Source organism: Lissotriton vulgaris, chromosome 12 (genome assembly GCF_964263255.1).
Source record: "Lissotriton vulgaris chromosome 12, aLisVul1.2, whole genome shotgun sequence".
NCBI lineage: Eukaryota > Metazoa > Chordata > Amphibia > Caudata > Salamandridae > Lissotriton > Lissotriton vulgaris.
In genome coordinates this window covers 558026901-558049702 of record NC_141700.1, presented here as the reverse complement: position 1 = coordinate 558049702, position 22802 = coordinate 558026901, and the positions used below count along the sequence as shown (strand labels likewise).

General features: G+C 48.2%; 1 protein-coding gene across 1 annotated transcript in view; it reads right to left on the bottom strand.

The window, feature by feature from the left end:
- LOC147677738 (uncharacterized) overlaps positions 1-22802 on the bottom strand; it is a 633794-nt gene that overhangs the window by 396507 nt on the left and 214485 nt on the right. The window contains exon 6 of the mRNA XM_086946495.1: positions 4271-4298. Within this exon, the coding sequence (XP_086802621.1) occupies positions 4271-4298 (28 nt within the window). The remainder of the gene's footprint in view (positions 1-4270; positions 4299-22802) is intronic.

Here is a 22802-nt window from a genome sequence, read left to right as displayed (position 1 = left end):
TGTCAAAGAAGTATTATGTTTGACTGTAACTGCACCTGCTAGCTGGCTAAATTTTAAAGATGCCATGTTGATGTGTGAATTCCATTTCATGTCATTTTGGAGGGTGATTCCTAAATAAGCAAAGGCATCTACTTTTTCCAGTGGTTCACCCTTGTATTTTATCGTCCCCTTAAAACCTGTTTGGGAGTTCAGGCACATATGATGGAGATTCAACTCAGCAAGGTTAGTCTCATCTCACGTTTGGGAGTGGAGGGTGTAGGAAAGTAGGATCTCCATTTAAGGTACCCCCACTTTTTGCCTGGTGCTCTGCTGTTTCTGACTAGTCTGACTGGGATCTTGCTAATCAGGATGCCCGCCTCTGTGCTTTCTTCCCTGAATTAGTTGTGGTAAGTACTTAGGTACATCTCAGATTGGATACTGGTGTACCCTTATAAATTCCTACTATATGGTACTGGGTTACAAAGGGTATAGGTACACCAGGAGTCCCCCATGGGATGAAGCATGTATTATGCCACCCATTGGAGACCACTCAAACTTTAACTACAGGCCTGCCATTGCAGCCTGTCTAAGATGGTGCTAGCACCACTTATGAAAGCTATAGGTGTCCCTATATCTAAGGTCGCTGTACTTAAAACCTATAAGTTACCCCTAAAGCAGGCCTTTACATTCTGAAGGCGGGGTGCTCAGTTCTAAGTGTGAGGGTGCACCTGCATGAGCAGGACACCCCTACAACCTTCAGGGTCCATTCTCCCGGGTTGTAAGACCATCAGCCATTATGATACATAGTGGCCAAGCACCTTTACGCGATGACCATCTCTAAACTGGCTGTTACGAACCCTGTCATGTTTGGTATCAAACATGTTGAATCCTACACCCACACTGTAAACAGTGTGAAAGGTATGATTCCATGCACTGTAAAGTTCCTACTGGAAACCCTCAAGCTCTCTGTACAAGCCTACTAGACCCGAACAGCACAACATGACTGCTGCCAACCAGAGACACAATTCTGCCCTCTTGCTGCTGAGCTAAGCTTGACCTGGGGAAGCCAGAACAATAGGTTCCCTGTCAAAGGGAGGTGTGGCCACCTCTCAGTTAGGATTTAGGGTATTGGGGCCAGGTGGGAGCGCTTGCAAACGCCACTCAGGGGCACATTTCCCATTTCCTTAGGGTAGTTAAGGGCTTACCTTTAGGTGGGTTCCTAGATTCGTCATGGGACAAGATTCATATCAAGACACCACTTCTTCCTCAACCGTCTGGGCTCTCTGGACTTCGCTCTGGGCATCAAGAATGCAACTGGGAAGACTTCTGCTGCTCTGGTCTCGTCGCCTTGCTCGTCTGCTGCAACGCCCGTGCCTGTGCTCCATACAGGAACCTTCCAAGGCCTATGGACATCCAAGACACCTGAAGGAATCTCCCTTAAAGTGAAGGAGTAATTTCCCTGCATCTACAGGCAGTGCAAGAAGCTGACCGGTCTGCTGATCCTGAGCTTCCATGGACTCCGAAAGGCTCTGCAACACAGGTGGTGATTCTTCACATCCCTCGAGGCCTGCCCTGTCCTCTCATCAAGTTTGAGGCCTGTATCCCTCGTCGAAGCTGCAGGAACTGAAGCACTGTGCACCGCGTTGACTTTCTGTTGCAAAGGCTTGTTGGCTTCCTTCCACCAAGATTTTCGGGCTCCAAGCAGCCCCAACCTCATGCATCTCCTGTGACCAAGATCTTCATCCTCACCGCACCACTTGCATTGTGAGCCTGCATCTTTGGTGAGCTGCTCAAGGTCCTCTTGCGACTCCAGTGTCTCCGGCCTGGGGGTCCTCTTGAGGGTCTTGTTTAAATTCAGCAGGCTCCCCTGATTGCTCGGTGCCTGCCCTGACTCCCCTGCTTAAGGTGAGTCCCCTGGACCTTACTATTCAGGACACTATATCTTCTTCGCTTTCCACATTGGTTGCAGTTGCCAAGGCTTGTTGGTGCTCCCGCCGGACACTGACATGTCTTGAAGGTGGCAGAGTATGTGGTTTTTTCTCTAGTCTCTTACAGTTGCGTTTTGTTGTTCTTAGTTCAGTAGTGAACCAGCAGGTCTGTTCGGATGATCTCTTGAGTTTGGTGGGCTTGATGGGGGTGAGTGTCTGCGCAGCCAGTTATCCAGGCAGAGAAGTTCTTGACGGCCTGATCTAGGTTTGTTGCAGTGTACGGGTGGGAGGTGTCGAGGGAGACAGGCCACAGGCTCTATGATAGCGGTGCGAGGTGTTGGTCAGCTTGGTAGTGGTGCCGGGGGGTTCTATAATCGTAAAGTGGACAATAGTGTGGTCAGTCCAAGTGATCTCAGTGACATGTCTGTGCTTGACTCTGCTGCTGGCCGTGAAGATATGATCGAGTGTGTGTTCTGCGTTGTGCGGTGAGTCAGTGACTAGTTGGGTGAGGCCTCTGTTGTTTATGCTTTCGAGGAGGTTGGTGGTATCATTAAGGCCACAGAGCTGAAAACTGAAGTTTCCAAGGAAGCTGTAGTGTTTTGAGTCAATGGCGAGCAGGGCAATGAATTCGGGGATGGTGTTGCAGAATTTGGGAGGTGGCCCTGGCGATCTGTATACGAGGGTGCCTCTAAAGTGAGCTTTGCCTTCAGTTTGAAGTTTGAAATCGAGGTATTCCATGATCGTGTGGTGCCATCAGCGGAGGTCGAGCAGTGGATGGTTTCTTTATGGATTATGGCAATTCCACCTCCGTGCTTGTTGATGCGGTCTCGTGTGCTATCTTGTAGTTGTCGGGGGCTTCTGAGGCGATGTCAGGTGCAAATGCGTAGTTGAGCCATATCTCAGTAACGAAGATGATGTTGGGGTGAGTTGAGGTGATGGTGTCCCAGATCTTGGTGGTGTGCTTGAAGAGTGATTGCACGTTGCATATGGCCATGTCTGAACTGGGGTGGCAGAGTGAGCTAAAGAACGGTGATGGATTAAACCCAGATCGGTTGACTGGGAGTGAGTGTTTGTATTGTCAACGCACTGTCCATCATCACCTTTGGGTTTTCTTTGCACGTTGAGCGGGACACAGTGAATTTGTTCTGAAGTAGGCATGGTCGGCATGGCAGTAGTTGTGTGTGCGGGCGTTCCAGTGTTGCAGAAGAAAGACAGTACAGGCAGAAGCAAACACCTTCTGAAGATCACGAAAAGGTGTGGCAGCAGTTGCTGCAGAGTCTCGGAGCCCACTGTATCTGTGAGTCGCGAGAAAGCCAGGATTCCTGGCACTGGACGCGTACCAGGCACAGACGGGCTTGCCTGTGGCGCACCAGTGGCGTGGGCACCCTGCAGCCCACATTAAGTACGTCCTGATGCGAGGGAGGAGTGTTGGGTGGCAGTGAGCGGGGCCGATGGGGGCAGGAATTGGTTTGGCGAAACAGGCTGGAAAAGAGCGACAGGAGGGAAAAATCACTCAGAGTGCAAGGAACAAGGTTTTATTATAGAAGCTAGAAAAAAAATACAGCAATGAGTGGTATTACTCCCAAAACGATACTAAGTAACAGGGAAAAAGGCTATTATTAAAACAGTCTAGCAAAGAAATACAGGCAACAATGCGTTTATTAACAGAAGTCTAGCAAAGCAATGCAGTAAAGAGTAGTATAAACCACAAAACGGTAATAAGTAATAGACAAAAGCAACGCAATTAAGTAATGAGCTGTTTTACCTCTAAACGAAACTGAGTAACGGAAAAATACAGATGTATGCAGACAAACAGTGAAGGCAAGGAATTGGGGTAGCTGGGAGGCATCAGAATGTCTTTGTTTTTGGAGCTTTAGTATGCAAACTATGGTTTACCTTTAAAAACACTTGAAAATCAGAAATAATCTCCTACTGATAATGTTCTTATTCACAGCAGATTTGATGGAGAATGTTGACTCAAAGGCCATTCTAGTGTTTTTTCTCTAAAGGATTTATGTAGAGGTGCTTCTCTGTTGATACTGTGCACTCCCTCAATTGAGCTTAACAACATTTTTTCTGGGTATCCTTGTTTAAGACAAAGGGACTAAGACTCACAAAGGATTTGCTCATTTTAAAAGATTTATCTACGTCTAAAGCCATAGCATTTGATCATTTTCACTGAAATAAAATGGAAAGTTTATGCCTAATTGGTTAATCAAGAAAAATGTTCCTCTACAGCTCAGCTATGACACATGATTAGAAAGTTAAAAGTTTTTGCTGAAGTTATGTTTCAATCTTAGCTCTAATACAAGCCTTCAATTTGGTATATGTCACTGTATTCTTAACTATTCTCATTGTCTCACCTTTTGTTTTGTAGCGAAGTCTTGAGTTCTGAATAGAACATAAACAAAACAAACATGCAAAAGCATTAACATTATCAACCTAAAAAAGTCTTCTATCACTGTTTCAAGATATTCAACAACTGAATTCTTAGTAGAAAGAAGAACAATAGTTACTTACCTGTAATCTGTGGTTCTGCAGTAGGGGATCTCTGTGTATAGTCATAATCTAGTAAATAGTCCGGCCCATGTGCGTGGACCCCGGAGCAATCAAAAATAATCTCTTAAAATGTTTTCTTTGCTTTCCTGCATAGACACTTAAGAGAAAATCAAGACAAATAATGCAGCCAAACACTTCCAAGGCTACAAAGGCCACCACTTCATCTAAACAGTGAAAAGGATAGCCAACAATGTCAGATTTTACACATTTTACCAAGTTTCCTTCATAGAGAAAACTCCCCTTCACCAAAATCCTTGAAATTATAGAGATGAAGAGTTGGACAGACAAGCCCCCATAGGCTGCCATTATGTGTCTGGAAAAGGGATACCGTGCCTTTAAGGAACTCTCCAGAGACCCTCGGTATCCCAGGATGCACAGCCAAAGACCTTTTACTTTCAGTTCTTTATTCCGGCTCCTGCTAGCAGGACCCTGGAGCATTGAGCCCTCCCTTTTTGGGTATTTCTTCAATTTTTGGCACTTTTCAAGTGTTATGAGTGGTTCACTCGACGTCTAGGGTCTTCCTCTTCCTTTTGCTGTATTTTTAGCCAGTTTTGCCCACTCTTTTTGTCGAATATGCCAGCTTTATTCGACAAGGATAAGTTACTTACCTGTAATCCTAGTTCTCTTCCAGGGGTATCCTCATCAAAGTCATAAGCACTGAATATTCCCGCCCATGTGCGGGACCCCGGAAACAATATAAAAATATATATGTAAAAGCACATATATCCAACACTACATATATATACGTACATATATTATTTTTCTCACACCAATGCAGCCCCAAAGAAGAGGCTAAACCAATGTAAAACCTTGTACATGTACTGCAATTATGAAGGAAACAAAAAACACATTAAATCAAATAACCTTTGAATTTTGTGTTTTAATGAGTAAAACCACTCATCATTCCTGAAAATTGCTCATAAAAGACATTGTTAGCCTCAAGCTGCATTGAAAAGCAATAACATAGAAAATGAAAGCATTTTCAACCAAAAAACTGGCACTGTGCCTTTAAGGCAGCCCTGAACTCCAGGCTTCCCATCATGCCCCAGGGGTGACAGTTAGGTCAGTTGTTCTTTGCATAACCCTGATGTCAGGGCTAAACACAAATATAGAAAACGTAAAGCTCTCATTTACCTGGGGAGGCGGGTGGGTTGCTTATGACTTTGATGAGGATACCCCTGGAAGAGAACTAGGATTACAGGTAAGTAACTTATCCTTCTCTTCCAGGGGATCCTCATCAATAGTCATAAGCACTGAATAGAATAGCAAGCCCAACAACCACCTGCAGGTAAATGAGAAGTACATCCTCTATCTTATAAGACCCAACATCACAGCCTAGACTGGCTGCTAAACAGATTCCGCAAGGAGGCTTGGCCTACTTGGGTATCTGCTTTCGTGTCAGAATCAAGACAATAATGTCTGGTAAATGTATGGACGGACCGCCAGGTCGCCGCCTTACAGATCTCAGACATGGGCACATTATTGAGAAAAGCCGCAGTCGCAGCTCTTCCCCTGGTAGAATGCGCTTTGGGAGAAAACCCCAGGGGGTTTTGTGCTAGTTGATAAGCAAGCTTGATACAAGAAACGATCCACCTAGAAATGGAATGTTTGGAGGCAGCATGGCCTGACCTGATCGATCCATAATTTATGAAAAGATGATCAGAAAGACGTATCATTTTAGACCTGTCAAGATAGAATTTTAACACCCTTCTCAGGTCTAAGGAATGCAGAGCCCTCTCAGCTGGAGTAGAGGGATTTGGGAAAAAAGTGGGCAGAGAGATGGTTTGATTTACATGAAAATCTGACGCCACTTTAGGAAGAAAAGATGGATGCGTCCGTAGCACCACCCTATTCAAATGGAACACCGTATAGGGTTCTGATGCACAGAGGGCTTGAATCTCGCTCACTCTGCGAGCTGACGTGATAGCCACCAAAAAAGCTGCTTTCCATGAAAGATGTTGTAAAGTAGATTTGTGAATGGGTTCAAAAGGAGGACCCATTAACTTTGATAGCACCAGGTTAAACTCCCAGGGTGGAGAAGGAGGACGCACTGGAGGGTATACTTTTTTCAATCCCTGCAGGAAGTCCTTGACAGATGTTAGCTGGAAGAAAGAGGTTTGAGACGGTGACCGCCTATAAGCCGTTATGGCCGCTAGGTGCACCTTGATGGAATAAAACTTTAAACCTGCTTTTGCCAGAAACAACAAATAAGGAAGAACTGCTTCTTCTTGACATTTGATTGGATCATGATTATTCTGTATACACCACATATAGAATCTCTTCCACTTGCATGCATACGAATGTCTGGTGGAAGGACGCCTTGCCTCTTTCAGAATGAACATGCAGTCCTCTGGCAAACCTAAATGGCCGTATTGGATGACCTCAGGAGCCATGCTGCCAAGCTCAGTGACGGAAGGTTGGGATGGTATATCCTCCCGTTCATCTTGGACAACAGGTCCGGCCTGCATGGTAGCCTCTTGTGAGGAGTCACTGACAGATGAAGCAGGTCCGTGTACCACCACTGCCTCGGCCAATCGGGAGCAATCAGAATCATTGTTGTGCTTGAGTGTGTTAGTTTGCTCACCACCTTCGGAATCAACGGGAGAGGTGGAAAGGCGTACACAAATTCGTTTGACCAGTCGATCAAAAGAGCATTCCCTCTCGAGCCTGGATGGTGGAACCTGGAGGCGAAGCTTTGGTATTTGGCGTTTTGGTCGTCCGTGAACAGGTCTCTGGTGGGACGACCCCAGGATTGAAAAAGTTCCTCTACCACCTCGTCGTGAAGAACCCAGTCTTCTTTGTCGTGGAAATGACCGCTTAGAGCGTCTGCCCTCACGTTTTGTTCTCCTGGAAAGTGAACCGCCGTGACAGACAGCCTGCGAGCCAGAAGTCGATGCCAAATCCTCTGCGCTTCCAATAACAACGTCCGGGAGCGCGTTCCTCCCTGCTTGTTTAAGTAGTACATTGTGGTGGTGTTGTCTGTCTGTACTAACACAGATGCCTCTTGTATTGAGGGGAGGAACGCTTTGAGAGCTAGATGTACTGCTCTCAGCTCCAGCATGTTGATATGGTAAGTACTTTCCTTGAGTGACCAGTGACCTTGCACCTGCAGTGGTCCCATGTGCGCTCCCCAGCCCAGAAGGGAGGCGTCCGTGATCAGCGTTTGCACAGGAGGAGGTTGATGGAACAGGACTCCCACCTGCATATTCTGAGCTTTTGTCCACCATGGAATAGAAGCTCGAGCTGCTTCTGAGATGATGATGTGATCGTCCCAGCGAGCAGATTGTTGGTCCCATTTGTCCTCCAGATCCTGCTGAAGAGGACGCATTTGAAGTCTGGCATTCGGGACCAGGAAGATGCAAGAGGCCATCGACCCTAGCAGGGAGGCAATCCTGCGCACTTTCTGAACCCTGTCGCGAAGAATCAGCTGACACTTCTGGGTGATTGATGATTGTCTCTCCTCCGAAGGAAACACTTTTCCTGCTTCAAAGTCTAGCATAGCTCCAAGAAAATGGATCCTCTGAGTGGGCTGAATGACTGACTTTCCGAAGTTGACATGGAGCCCTAGCCTCTGGCAGAGCTGTATACAAATCTGGAATTGCTTCCTTACGCTGACTGGCAAAGGACCTTTCACCAGCCAATCGTCCAAGTATGGGTACACGAAGACCCCTCTGAGTCGAAGAGCAGCTGCCACCACTGCCACACACTTCGTGAACAGCCGAGGAGCCGACTTCAACCCAAACGGTAGGACTTTGAACTGATAGTGGGAAGTCCCCACCCTGAACCGAAGAAATCTTCTGTGACTGGGGTGTATCGGAACATGAAAGATAGCATCTTGAAGATCAAGCGAACACATCCAATCCCCCTTCCTGAGATGTGGATATATTTGGTGAAGCGCCAACATGCGAAATCTCTCCTTTCTGATGTGCAGATTCAGCGTTCGCAAGTCCAGAATGGGTCTGTATTCTGCCTTTTGCCCTTTTTTCTTGACCAGAAAATAACGGGAGTACACCCCTTTTTCCCCTCTGAGCGACTGGTACTCTCTCGATAGCTGACTTTTCGAGTAGAGTGGCGACTTCCCTTTGTAGCAGGTGTAGCTGATGAGTCGATGTTGACATTGGGGGAACCGGTGGAGGCAGATGATTGAAACGAAGACAGTATCCATTCTGAAGCGTAGACAACACCCATCTGTAAATGTAAATGTAAATGTAGGTATACTTATATAGCGCAACCTGTCACCACAAAGGGCATCCTGGCGCTTGCCTAGGGAACCCGTCCTGGTATTCCCCTGTGAGAGGCCCCGGCAGGGTATCCACAAGGTGAAAGCCAGGCATCCCGCCGCGAGGGGCCATTGTGGAGATTAAGCAAGCTATTGCCCAGAGTCGCAGAGCGTGAACCCGTGAGTCGAGAAGGCACCGGAGCGAGAATTATCGAGACCGTGGAATTTTTGCCCAAGACCCGCCGAGGCGGGGAATTGAACCCTGGTCCAGGGCCTATCTCAGCTTCCGGGTCTGCCGCCTCTAACCCCTGAGCCACACTTCTCCACAATGGCCCCATCTGTCTTTTGTGATGCTTTGCCACTCTTTCAAATGATTTGCCAGGCTTCCCCCCCCCCTGGAGTGGTCCACGGCGCTGGGGGAAGAAACGACTCATTGCTTGGATTGAGTCTTGCCGGTGTTGTTACCTTGGCGTTGATTATTTCCTCCCTTGTAATTACGCTTCCCTTTGTACTGGGACTTTTGCTGCCCCTGCTGATCTTGGCTCTTTTGCCAGTTCGGGGTTTGAACCTGCTGCTTTGCCGAGCCCTTGTTAAAGGAGCGAAATTTTCTCTTGAACTCCTTCTTCTTCTTAAGACCCACCGCCTTGAGGGTCTCCAGCTCTGCCTTCATGCACTGCATCTCTTCGTCCGCACTTGTGCCGAACAACGATGCGCCGGAAAAAGGTAAGTTCAATATATGCGCTTGGGCTTCTAGTTTCAAAGCCGTAAGTCGCAACCATGAGGACCTCCTCGCCGTTACCCCATGAGCATATCCATGAGCTGCTAGGGTAGCCCCATCCGCTGCAGCGCTTATCACCTGGTTGGAGACTTGAATACCTTCCAAGAGAATTTCCTCAAAATCCTTACGATCCTCTGCCGGGAGTTTTTCCACAAAACGCTGCAGAGAATTCCACAGGGATCGCTCATACCGCCACAAAAGGGCTCCCGCATTAGAGACTTTGAGAAAAGCCGCTGATGTATTGCAGACCCGTCTTCCCCACGAGTCTTGTATCTTACTGTCCTTATCTGGAGGAACAGTGGAGGATGAGGCGACTGCACTGGACTTCTTCGCCGCTGCAATAATCACTGAGTCCGGGGGAGGATCAGCTCTGAGGAATAGCGGATCGTCCTCTGGAGATTTGTACTCGCCGGAGCAGCCTTGGCCGTCGCTGGGGTTAAGAAGATGTCCATAAAAGGCTCTATAATCCCTGGAACCAAAGGCAGAAGAGGTTTGGGAGCAGACCTATGTTGCAGCGTTTCAAAAATTATTGAGGTCTTGACCTGCGGAGCTTTTAAGGTAACTCCCAGTTTAAGACCACCCTCTACCAAGTTTGTCCTGAAACGTGAAGATATCATCAATCGGTGATACCCTCGTTGAAGGAGAGTCTGTTAGGGTAGGAGAGTAGTTTCTGTGAGAACGGGTAGAGGAAGAAGAAGTAGAAGGAGTTCTTTGCTCTCTCCTTGTGCTCCTTGATCTTGACCTACGCCGGCTGGTTCGCACCCTGGAGCGTGACCTTTCCCTCTGCCGAACTGGGGATCCTGATCTTCCTCCCTGTTGAACTGGAGAGCGTGACCTTTCTCTCTGGCGAACTAGAGAGCGTGATCTTTCTCTCTGGCGAACTGGAGAGCGTGATCTTCCTCTTTGTCTCACCGGAGAGCGTGACCGTTCTCTAGGCCTAGAGAGTGGTTGCTGGATCCGGAGCGACTGCGAGGAACTCTCTGTTCTGGAGACCTCTTCCACTTGGCAGCGTGACTGACACTCACTTGCGAGCCCTGGTCATCCTCTGCAGCTGAAGCGGATCCAGAAGACCTCCGAGACCGCTGCGCCACTGGTTGAAGCTGAACCACTGGAGTTCCATGCCTCAAAGTCGACTTCGGAGGAGGTGAAGTCCATGAAGGCTTTTCCACCCTCAAATCTTGCTCCTCTCTTGATGGCAAGTGTCCTACCGACACTTGCGAATGCCTCGACGTCGAGCGGTGTGACGCCGACGGAGGGTCCTTTGACGACGATGAGTGCCTCCACGTCGAATGGATCGTCGACGGAGATTTTCTCGAGGTCGATCGCCCATGACCGGGCGACGACGGAGGATGCCTCGATGTCAATAGCTTATTCGGTGTCGATCACCGATGACCTGGCGACGACGGAGGATGCTTCGACGACGATCGCCGATGACCTGGCGTCGACGGATGCTGCTTCGACGTCGATCGCCGATGACCTGGCGACGACGGAGCATGCCTCGACGTCGAGCGTCGATGACCAGACGTCGACGGAGGCTGCCTCGACACCGATCGCCGATGACTAGGCGACGACGGAGGCTTCGACGTCGAAGACTCTCCCTGAGTCTTCGACGACGGAGGTCTCGACGTTGAGCCGCCCGGCTTCAACGGTGACCTCTCTCTCGACGCTGCACATCGCCCGGTTGACGGCAGCGGAGATTTCTTGTCTTTCGCCCCTGAAGACCTCACCTTCTTCGTCGTTGGAGACCTCGACGCCGATCCTGACGCCAAAGAAGAGCAGGTCGGGACTTTTTTCTACGTCGACCGCTTCTTAAGTCTCTTTGGAGACCTACCTCTTTCTGAAAGTCCATAAATCCTGCTTCTTTCTCTGTCCTTGATAGTTCTGGATGACAAGGACTGGCAGTGGACACAAGATGCTACCTCATGAGAGTCAGGTAGACAGCGAATACACACTGGATGTGTATCTGACCAAGCCTTCTTATGCCCACAGGCAGGGCAGGTGTCAAAGAGAGCTTTAGGCATTTTGACAAAAAATTAACCTTTTTTGAGCCCAAAAAAGGTAGAACTATCTCTCTAGGGTACAAAACCGTCGAGTGAAATCCAAAAATAGAAGAAAACACCAAATATTTCTGACAGAAAGTCAAAACAAGCATTTGCAATGCAATAGGTCTCGCATTAGGAAAGTTTGAGCTGTTGGTATTGTAAATGACAAATTTTATATTTATCTGTTGGTTTTGAAAATAGGGAAATTAATAGCTTTGTCATTTACAATGCCAATAGTTTTAACTTTCGCAAATGTGACACCTATAGCATTTGTAATGCAATATGTGTTGTATTTACGTGCCTTAGATGTATTGATATTACTAATAACAATGTAGCATAATTATGTGGCAATGAGTGGTATTGTGTGGAGTGTGTTGCATTCAGTAGAGTGTAATTATGTGGCGTGTAATTATGTGGCACTGAGTGGTATTTGGAGTGTATGTTGCATTGAGTGCAGTTTAATTATGTGGTGTGTAATTATGTGGCACTGAGTGGTATTTGGAGTGTATGTTGCATTGAGCGCAGTCTAATTATTTAGCATATAATTATGTGACGCTGAGTGGAATTGTCTGGAGTGTATTTTGTATTCAGTAGAGTCTAAATATGTGGCATGTAATTATGTGGCACTGAGTGGTATTGTTTGGAGTGTATGTTTCATTGGGTGCAGTGTAGTTATGAAGCATAAATATGTGGCACTGAGTGGTATTGTGTGGAGTGTGTTGTATTCAGTAGAGTGTAATTATGAGGCGTGTAATTATGTGGCACTGAGTGGTATTTGGAGTGTATTTTGCATTGGGTGCAATGTAATTATGTGGCGTGTAATTATGTGGCACTGAGTGGTATTTGGAGTGTATGTTGCATTGAGTGCAGTGTAATTATGTGGCACTGAGTGGTATTCGGAGTGTATGTTGCATTGAGTGCAATGTAGTTATGAAGCATAATTATGTGGCACTGAGTGGTATTGTGTGGAGTGTGTTGCATTCAGTAGAGTGTAATTATGTGGCGTGTAATTATGTGACACAGTGGTATTTGGAGTGTATGTTGCGTTGAGTGCAGTGTAATTATGTGGCGTGTAATTATGTGGCACTGATTGGTATTTGGAGTGTATGTTGCATTGAGTGCAGTGTAATTATGTGGCTTGTAATGTGGCACAGAGTGGTATTTGGAGTGTACGTTGCATTGAGTGCAGTGTAATTATGTGGTGTGTAATTTTGTGGCACTGAGTGGTATTTGGAGTGTATGTTGCGTTGAGCGCAGTGTAATTTTGTAGCATATAATTATGTGGAGTGTATGTTGTATTTAGTAGAGTGTAATTGTGTGGCGTGCAATTATGTGGCACTGAGTGGTATTGTTTGGAGTGTATGTTGCATTGAGTGCAGTGTAATTATGTAGCATATAATTGTGGCACTGAGTGGTATTGTGTGGAGTGTGTAATTATGTGGCACAGAGTGGTATTTGGAATGTATGTTGCATTGAGTGCAGTGTAATTATGTGACGTGTAATTATGTGGTGCGGAGTGGTATTTGGAGTGTATGTTGCGTTGAGCGCAGTGGAATTACGTAGCATATAAATATGTGGAGTGTATGTTGTATTCAGTAGAGTGTAATTGTGTGGCGTGTAATTATGTGTTGGTCTGACTTGTTACAACCATGGCAAATCTAACCAGTCTTGTCTTTGGGAACTATTAGTTTTGCTACTGGGTTTTAGCCATGCTGCACAGTATGCATGGTGCTGTGTAGCATGGCTAAAGAATTTATTAAAAAAATATGATACAAATGGCAGTGTCCTTTTAAAGGCACGCACACGTGCCTACAAAATTATGCCAGTGTTTTTTGTTTTTTTTAGTTACTAAAAAGGAACAAGGTATTACGCTATATTTTCAAATTTGCACTCCTTTTTGAGAAGCCTACGCTTTATTATTTAACATAAAGTGTCAAGAACGAAATATGCGCTTTTAAAAACACTAAGGGCGCCGGTGATCAAGTGCTATGTTAAATAATAGAAACAATCCAACTACTAAAGCGAATGTGTTTATAGTAAAAATCCGATTATTGGTAATCGACTGTAGCCGAGTACTCACGGCAGCGATTGTTGGCCTGCGAGGTCCATTGGATGCGGGAATCTTAGGCCGCTGTTCTCCGCGGGGTGCGGGGCTGGAGGGGCTTCCACTCGCGGGGAGAAGCTATGATACAGCTGCGGGGTCTTCAAGTCCGGCGGCTCTGGCACCACAGGGATGGACAGGTTCAGGGTCCCACCCCCAGTATTTCAATGAGGGGTGCAGAGGACACGGAGCGCTTCTCGCCTCACGCTCTCTGCCCGCAGAGTAGGAAGTGGGAACCACGGCTGTGTCTGGAGTAGATCGGGTTCCCCTTGTCACCATGGACACTGCTTTGAACCATCCCATTGGCTGACCAGGCATTCTAAGCTTTAAAGGAGCATTATACATGCACATTCGCGGACACAGGATCACTATTTGATGACACTGAGCGCTGGATAGCGCGCGCCTTGAAATACATTTTCAAGTTTCTCCCCGCGTTGCTGTTATTCGAATAAAAGATAATCATTTCAGAAGAGTGAAAGCTGTGTCACCTTTGGATGACTTTAATATGTAGCCTTCAGTGTACCCAACTTAAAACCAGTAGCGATTACCTAAAGCCAGATGCATAATAAAAATCTGTTTTCTTTTTTTCAATTCAATGATGAACGGTACTTGAAGAGGAAGCCTCCTCCTCATAAGATGGCCTGAGTGTCTGCGCGCTCGAGGCCTCCGCCTACCCTTCCTGCAGTTTCGCTTGCACTTTCTCCACCCTTTTCTATGTCGGCGCTGCACTGAAGGACACAGTCAGCGGCTGGATCTGACGTCACCTCCCCAGGCGCCGCAGCTTGCAGCGTTAGTGTGAGCACCGGGGCAGGGCCACGAACTTGGTGCCACGTCAGGGCTAAAGCTGGGGCGGCGGAACACCGACATGAACCCGGCACACCACGAGCATCTGTGAGAGCAGCAGCCCCAGCCATGGAAGCCCGCTACACTCTGAAGAGCCCCAATAAGGATAAGCAAAGCCCCTCCCTCTCGCTCATTGTGAGCCTGGCAGCTGCCCGTGTCACCCAACCACTGTGTGGTGTGTGTGTGGGGGGGGGGGGAGGAGGGCAGAGGGCGGCGGCGGCGTGTGTATGCGTGCGTGTCTTTGTGTGTGCAGGGGGGTGGGGGGCGGCAGCGTGTGTATGTGTGCGCGCGCCTGTGTGTGTGTGTGCATGCAGAGGGGTGGGGGCTGGCTGTGTCTGTGTGTGTGCGCCGTTAATGCATGCAAGAGGAGCGAAGCAAAAGCAGGGGCTGTGAGTTCGTTTGCGCAAGCGCGGCTCAGACGCGCGCTCCCGCGGTCAAAACTGAGACTGCAAAAGCGCGCATCTGAGTCGTGTCCACATTCCCAAATACGGATGACAATAGTTGTCGAAGCTGACAGCAATCAATGCTTCGCAATGAATTCAGGTCGTGCTTCGACCTAAAAACAATGAGACGACTTTAGGGGACTGCTTATTTTTGTACCAACTGTGCCATCAAAATAATCTGCTGGCAACCCTAACCATAGGACTGTAAGTTTGTTGCAGGATAAGCACATTATTTATTTCCTCCACCCTCGATCCCCGATTAATGCCGCAATAGTTTAACTTAGATCTTAAACCCTACACCGCCGTCAATAACATGATGAGTTACTTCAAGTGTCTGGAATGCGCCCTGAGTTCAGTCAGCTCGCTCCTCGTACTCGCCCTTCACTTTCACGCTCACCCTGCACTCACACCATTCACCCACTCACCCTGCACCCACAGTGATCCCTCTGCACTCACAATGCACTTGCGCTGTTCACCCTATACCTTTCCCTGCAGTCACACGAGTACACTTCTCATCCTGCACTTATTTGACACTTCACTCACCTGTCCCCCTCCCTGCTCAATATGCAACTTACTCAAACAAGCCCATCAGTATTCATACATTCATTCGTCTCATTCTGAACTTGCATTCGCACCCAAAATCAAAAATTCATACGCCACCTCACTCACCCTGCACACTCCTCTTACCCTATTCTCGCACTGTTGCATCGCTCACCGTGCACTCACAAGTGCACTCTTGTCACCCACACAGTGTGCAGAGGGTTAATCTGCCTGCTACAAAGAACGTATACTATGCAGATCACAGAACTGAGTGCGAGTTAACTATGAGTAGCGCTATAACAAAATGAAATGTTTGTCAGAAAGGTGCTATAGAGAGATGAGGTGCATTGTTGGTGAGTGGCAGTGTAGGAATTTTTGGAGAAGGAGGAAACGGGGGTGGGGCACCAAAAAAGACTGTTGCACCGTGTGCGACCAGTGTTAGGACCAGCCCTGGCTGTGAGTGTTAGTCCTCTCCGAATTTCTGGTCTAGTGACTCCCCTGCTTCTGGCTATATTATTATTTACATTTGTAGTGCGATACTGTTACCAAAAGATGTCCTGGGGCTAATAACCATCTGCTGCCAGTAGGCAAATGAGAAACACACAGAAGGAGAACCAGACAAATGGGGTAACCTACAGAGCATAGAGAAAGGTTTTTATATCTTCCTAAAGGATAATAGATTCTTGGTGGAGCGAAGCAAAGGAGGGTGTAAGTTCCATAACTACGCGGCCTGCACCAAAACAACGAGACAGACAACTCATGCCTTCTTGAATTAGGGAATAATAAGCAGAGTGGCACAGGCCGACAGGAGCATACGGGTCTGACCCAAATGCTTGGTGAGGAGAGATGAGAGGATGAGATAGGACAGCAAGGGAGTGAGAGAAATCGATTGAGGAGGTCAGGGATGAGGAGAAATGTGAAATGCTGAAGAGAAGTGTGGACACAGAAGAAGTGAGTGTGAGCCAAAGGTGAGGGCTTCTGCTAGAACAAAGGGGAGATGTGAAAGTTGAATGGGGGGACTGGAGAGGTGTAAGATACAAATAGACAAAAATTTGAATGGAGAGACGAGGTGAATGAGAAGTGCTGAGGGGCACGGGAGGTGACCGGACCAGAGAAGCCATGAGATAAATGCGAGAGACTGTTAGAGATGAGGGCAGTGAAAAGAGAGAATGGCAAAAGGTGAAGTGAGAGGTTGAATGGGGAGAGTTCAGAAGTTGTAAAAAGGGGTGAAAGAAAATGGCCTGCAAAGTGAGAGAGGGATCTGGGGTTAGGAGAGGAGAGAGGGATGGAAGGGAGGGGGTGAGAGGAAAGCTGCATGGTTAAACTGCTCAACTCTGCACAAAAGCGCCAGGTTTTTAAGGGACCCCGGCTTCTCCTGGCCAGGGCCAGGTGAGCCTCTAATGTGGCAGCACATATTCCTGCGGAGTGGAAGGCCCTTCTCAAAGGTTGACTAGAAATCTTTCAGATGTTAATTGCTGTATTTTGGCTATGAACGGGTACTGATGGGGTGAAATCTTTCCTCAGTGTTACTGTGTGTAAAAAATGTCAAAATAATGAAGCAATGCTATCCCAAAATACACAGCATCACATAACATCACTTACATTTTCTTCCCAAAGAATTCTAGTCAAGCCTGTCGCGTAATTTGGTCCTCACCTGCCTCATAATTCTAGTAGCCCTGCCTACAGGTTTAGAAATTTTTGTCAGGAGGGGGTCCCAACACCTCAAAATGTTGACAGGGGGGTCTCGGCATCCAAAAGTTTGAAGACCTCTGATGTAGGGTGATAATTAATTAATTATCAGAGGGGAATTGTACATGAGTTTTAATTTGCTAGGAAATTATTAATTTAGGTGTGCTTCAGTTAGCATAACCAGGCCGTATCGACAATCATTCATAAAATGCTGCAGAAAAGTGCATGCTTATTTTAGGTGTACAAGCTTTCCACATGCATGTGTCTTTATTTCAGAAAAGTATTTTAACTGTGCTGCAAACCATGGTTTCTGCCTCGTTGCAACAAAATAACGTTTCATTATCTTCAACAGGAGATAATGAAATGGAACTAACTCTTTAAGGCCACTCAGCTGAGCCTCCGTTAATGTGTCAATTATGTGCAAAAGCAGCTTATTGTTTTTTCATTAACAAAATGCATGCTTTTCTCTCTCCCACAAGATGCATGTGCACCGTTAGCCAACGTGAGTACGTTATTTTAAAATAATGTGATTGGTGCTGTGAAGGTAACATTCAGTACTGCACATTTACGTAATGTCAAGCTATGAAAAATTGAATCCTTTCTTTGTCTAAAACATTTTAAAGATGTGCTTTTAGTGAGACAACCAACTTATACTAATTTTACTTTTAGCTAAATAACAATGTACAGTTATCGTCCGGGCTTTTCTTTAAATCGGACTTGTCACTTTTTGCAGCTCTATTTACATATGTTGATTAACTATTTGTTGCTTTCTTCAAGCTCCCGAACTCAGAATACCATGGGAATGGGTGCCTTTAGAAACGGGCTCCACTTAGCCACTAATGCCGCAAAGGTTTATCATGCCGGGTGGAGTGCCGTGGGCACAACTATTGCAGTAACAGAGTGCGGATCTAACCACTGCCACTTACACCCAAGGTCAGTAAATGCTACACAGATACCTAGTAAGCGTTAGAGAACGCCCACCGCGTGCCCGGGCTACCCAAATTGCGTCCCATATGACAGCTAACTAACGGGCCTGCTGTCTAAAGGAAACAGATAACTCCAACCACACGCGGAGGCCCTGACGGGTCCAACCAGCGTTCCCTCCACGGATCCTTTATGCTGTCACAGTGTCACCCCCAAACCCCGAGTTAGCTTCCAAATTCGAAGGCGGGCTGAGACGGGCTATCATCACTCACACAACCTCTGAGCTAGTTCGTTAACCCCGCAGCTTGCAGCGTTAGTGTGAGCACCGGGGCAGGGCCACGAACTTGGTGCCACGTCAGGGCTAAAGCTGGGGCGGCGGTACACCACGAGCATCCGTGAGAGCAGCAGCCGCAGCCATGGAAGCCCGCTACAATCTGAAGAGCCCCGGTAAGGATAAGCAAAGCCCCTCCCTCTCGCTCATTGTGAGCCTGGCAGAGGGCAGCTGCCTGTGTCACCCAACCACCGTGTGTGTGTGGGGGGAGGGCAGAGGGCGGCGGCGGCGTGTGTATGCGTGCGTGTCTTTGTGTGTGCAGGGGGGGTGGGGGGCGGCAGCGTGTGTATGTGTGCGCGCGCCTGTGTGTGTGTGCGTGCATGCAGAGGGGTGGGGGCTGGCTGTGTCTGTGTGTGTGCGCCGTTAATGCATGCAAGCGGAGCCCACATTCCCAAATACGGATGACAATAGTTGTCGAAGCTGACAGCAATCAATGCTTCGCATTGAATGCAGGTCGTGCTTCGACCTAAAAAGTTGCGAGCTGTTAACCAGGGTCCTGACAGAAGGAGCCGGAAAGAACAACTGACCTAACTGTCACCCCTGGGGCATAATGGGAAGCCTGGAGTTCAGGGCTGCCTTAAAGGCACAGTGCCAGTTTTTTGGTTGAAAATGCTTTCATTTCTATGTTATTGCTTTTCAATGCAGCTTGAGGCTAACAATGTCTTTTATGAGCAATTTTCAGGAATGACGAGTGCTTTTACTCATTAAAACACTAAATTCAAAGGTTATTTGATTTAATGTGTTTTTTGTTTCCTTCATAATTGCAGTACATGTACAAGGTTTTACATTGGTTTAGCCTCTTCTTTGGGGCTGCATTGGTGTGAGAAAAATAATATATGTACATAAATATATGTAGTGTTGGATATATGTGTTTTTACATATATATTTTTATATTTTTTCCGGGGTCCCGCACATGGGCGGGAATATTCAGTGCTTATGACTATTGATTAGGATCCCCTGGAAGAGAAGTGCCCTGAGTGTGCCAGGAAAAAGGCTAAATCTGACCCCCACAGAGTATGCATACTCTGTCTCCCTTCCTCCCATGTCACTGAAGCCTGTGAGATTTGTCAATCCTTCTCCAGGAGGACCCTGCGTGACAGGGAGAAGAGTCGTCTCCAAGGCCTGGAGCAGGGGAGACATCAGGAGCCAGGTGGGTCTGGGCATGGAGGGACTGTCATCATCCTCTGCCCGTGCTTCGGCCTCTGGAGTGCTCCCCAGTCAAGAAAAGGCACCGGTCCCGGTCGACGTTGATGGCTTCGACGTCGGCGTTGAGAGGCATGACCACTATCTGTTCCCCGTTGACCCAGGGCTCTGGTTTGAAGCGTCGTCGCCGTTCGCCGTCAAGGGGAAGGACGTCGAGACCTCGGACACGGTCGACGTCGAGGACTTCACCGGCGTCGACGTCGAGATGATTCCAGAAGGCTCCGGCGCTCGCCGTCGAGGCGACACCACAGTTCGCCGTCGAGGTCAACTCGACGTTCGACATCAAGGAAAGACAAGTCGACGTCGAAGAGAAGAGAGTCGAAGTCGAGGAGTTCATCGACGTCTAGACGATCGACGTCGAGAAGCAGAAAGGCGAAGAGATCGACGTCGAGGAAGGAAAAGTCGACGTTGAGGGGGCGTTCAAGGGCCAGGACGTTGTCCTCTGCCTCAGTAGTCAGCCTGTCTTCTGCATCGACGAGTCTTCGGTCGCGGCGGCGCCGGCGCTCGGCTGAAAAGAGGTCTGCCTCCAGGGCACCCTCTTCAAGATCTGTGCAGAACAAGAGGAGAGTGGTTAGGTCTTCGGAATCCGAATATTCTCAGAGTTATTCGCCTTCTAGGCCCAGGGCGCCTACGCCTCCACCAGTGGCTCCGCCATTGCCACCGAGGAAGCCTCCTCCGCCACCTCCTTTGCCTCCTCCTCCGACTTCTCCACCTCCGCCTCCTCCGCTTCCACAACTGCCTCCTCCATCTCTGCCGCACCTTCCGTCACCGCCTACGAGGCTTCCACAGCCTAGGACTCCGGTTCTGCCTCCACAGCTCCCGCCTCCTATACGGTACTCCCGATTCTTTCTGGTGCGTAAGAAGGACAAGAGCGAGTTCAGGACCATTCTGGATTTGCGACAAGCAAACAAATGGATTTGCAGGGAGAAGATTTGCATGCTGTCTCTGCACCAGATGCTGTCTCTGCACCAGATTTATCCTCAGCTGCAAAGAGGAGACTGGCTTTGCGCAATAGATCTACAAGATGCGTACTTCCATGTGCCCATTGCACGGAAACATCGGAAGTTCCTGCGATTTCTGGTCGGCACAAATCACTATCAGTACACCGTACTACCATTTGGACTGAAGTCTGCGCCCAGGACTTTTTCAAAGTGCATAGCAGTGGTGGCGGCTCACCTGAGAAAGAACAAGGTGTTTGTCAACCCGTACCTGGATGACTGGTTGATCAAAGCCTCCACCTTCCAGGAAGCGCAATTGCACTTCAACAGGACGGCCGTTCTGTTGAGCCAGCTTGGGTTGCACATAAACATGTCCAAGTCTGTTCTGACTCCTGTCCAGTGCCTACAGTACTTGGGAGCCTCCATCGATACTCTTTCAGCAAGCGTGTCTCCTTCGGAGGAGCAACGCTTATCGATCCTTCGGAAGACTCAGGCTCTCATGGCGGTTCCATCTACGACAGTGAGGACGGTGTCTTCTCTACTGGGGTCAATGGCCTCTTGCATCTTCCTCACGCCACACGCACGCCTTCATATGAGGCCGCTGCAGGAATGTCTGGAGGATCAGTGGGACCAGAAGCGGGGAGCTGGGACAACACGATCCGGCTGTCCCTTCACGCTCAACAGTCCCTGAAATGGTGGTGCTCAGCAGAGAATCTCCTCAAAGGGGTTCCATTCCACAAGGACATTCCCATTCAGACTATCGTCACGGATGCTTCTCTCCAAGGCTGGGGAGCGCATTCAGACCATCTACAGATCCAGGGAACGTGGTCCCCGGCGGAATCCACCTATCACATCAATTTCCTGGAACTCAGAGCTATCCACTTGGCATGGAAGGCCTTTCATCCGTCCTTCTAGACCAACTCCTTGCTTGTACAGACGGGCAATACGACCACAATGTATTACCTCAACAAGCAGGGGGGCTTGAGATCACGCACACTGTCACAAGAAGCGCAGGCGATCTGGCACTGGCTGCTAGCCAGAGGACTGACGATAACGGCTACCCATCTGCCAGGTGTACAGAATGCGCAGGCGGACGCACTCAGCAGGCTGGTACAAGAAAACCATGAGTGGGTTCTAAACGACGAAGTGCTAAGAAACATCTTCGGCAGGTGGGGCACTACGGACGTAGATCTGTTTGCCACCGCCGAAAACAGAAAATGCAGAGACTTCACCTCCAGGTATTACCAACCTGGGACTCTGGGGAACGTGCTATGGATCAGTTGGTCGACCAGCTTTCTGTACACTTTTCCACCCATTCCCCTGATTCCGGCGGTGCTCATCAAGCTGTCTCAGTCCAGAACGCGGATGATCCTCATTGCTCCGGAGTGGCCCCGACAGTGGTGGTTCACGGACCTGCTTCACCGGTCTCTCCTACCCCACCTGCTGCTGCAGTGTCGGCCGGACCTTCTCACGAAGTTCGGAGGACAGATGGTGTACCCCAACCTCTCATCGTTGAGTTTGGCGGCATGGCTCCTGAGATAGTGCAATATGGACACCTGAATCTGCCTAGCGATTGCATGAATGTACTTAAGGAAGCTAAGCGACCTTCCACTAGGACTTCCTATGCCTACAAGTGGAAGAGGTTCTGCATCTCGTGCACTTCCAAGAACTATGATCCGATGACCTGCAAGGAAGATTTCATTCTTCCATACCTTTTGCATTTGGCTCAATCTGGCCTTAATTCTCATTCAATTAAGGTTCACCTCGTAGCATTAACTGCGTATAGGAAATGCCCTTCACAGACATCCTTCTTCCAGATCCCTGTGATTAAAGATTTTTTGGAAGGATTGAATAAAGTGTTTCCTCCTGTTCGGCGTCCTTCGCATCATGGGAGCTGAATGTGCTGCTGTCCCGGTTGATGAAGGAGCCTTTTGAACCTATCCATAAGGCTTCTCTGCAGCACTTGTCATGGAAGGCGGCCTTCCTTGTGGCCATTACATCGGCCCGCAGGGTGAGTGAAATTCAGGCATTGTGTTGCCAAGAACCTTATACTGTATATCATGCTGCTAAGGTTGTGATGCATACTCACCCTAAGTTCCTTCCTAAGGTGATTTCTGATTTCCATGTCAATCAGACTATAACGTTGCCTACGTTTTTTCAGAACCCTTCTACTTCAGCGGAGAGGTCTTTTCATTCCCTGGATGTCAGGAGAGTGTTGAAATTTTTCTTGGATAAGACCAAGGACATTTGTAGGTCAGACCAATTGTTTGTCAATTATGAGTCGG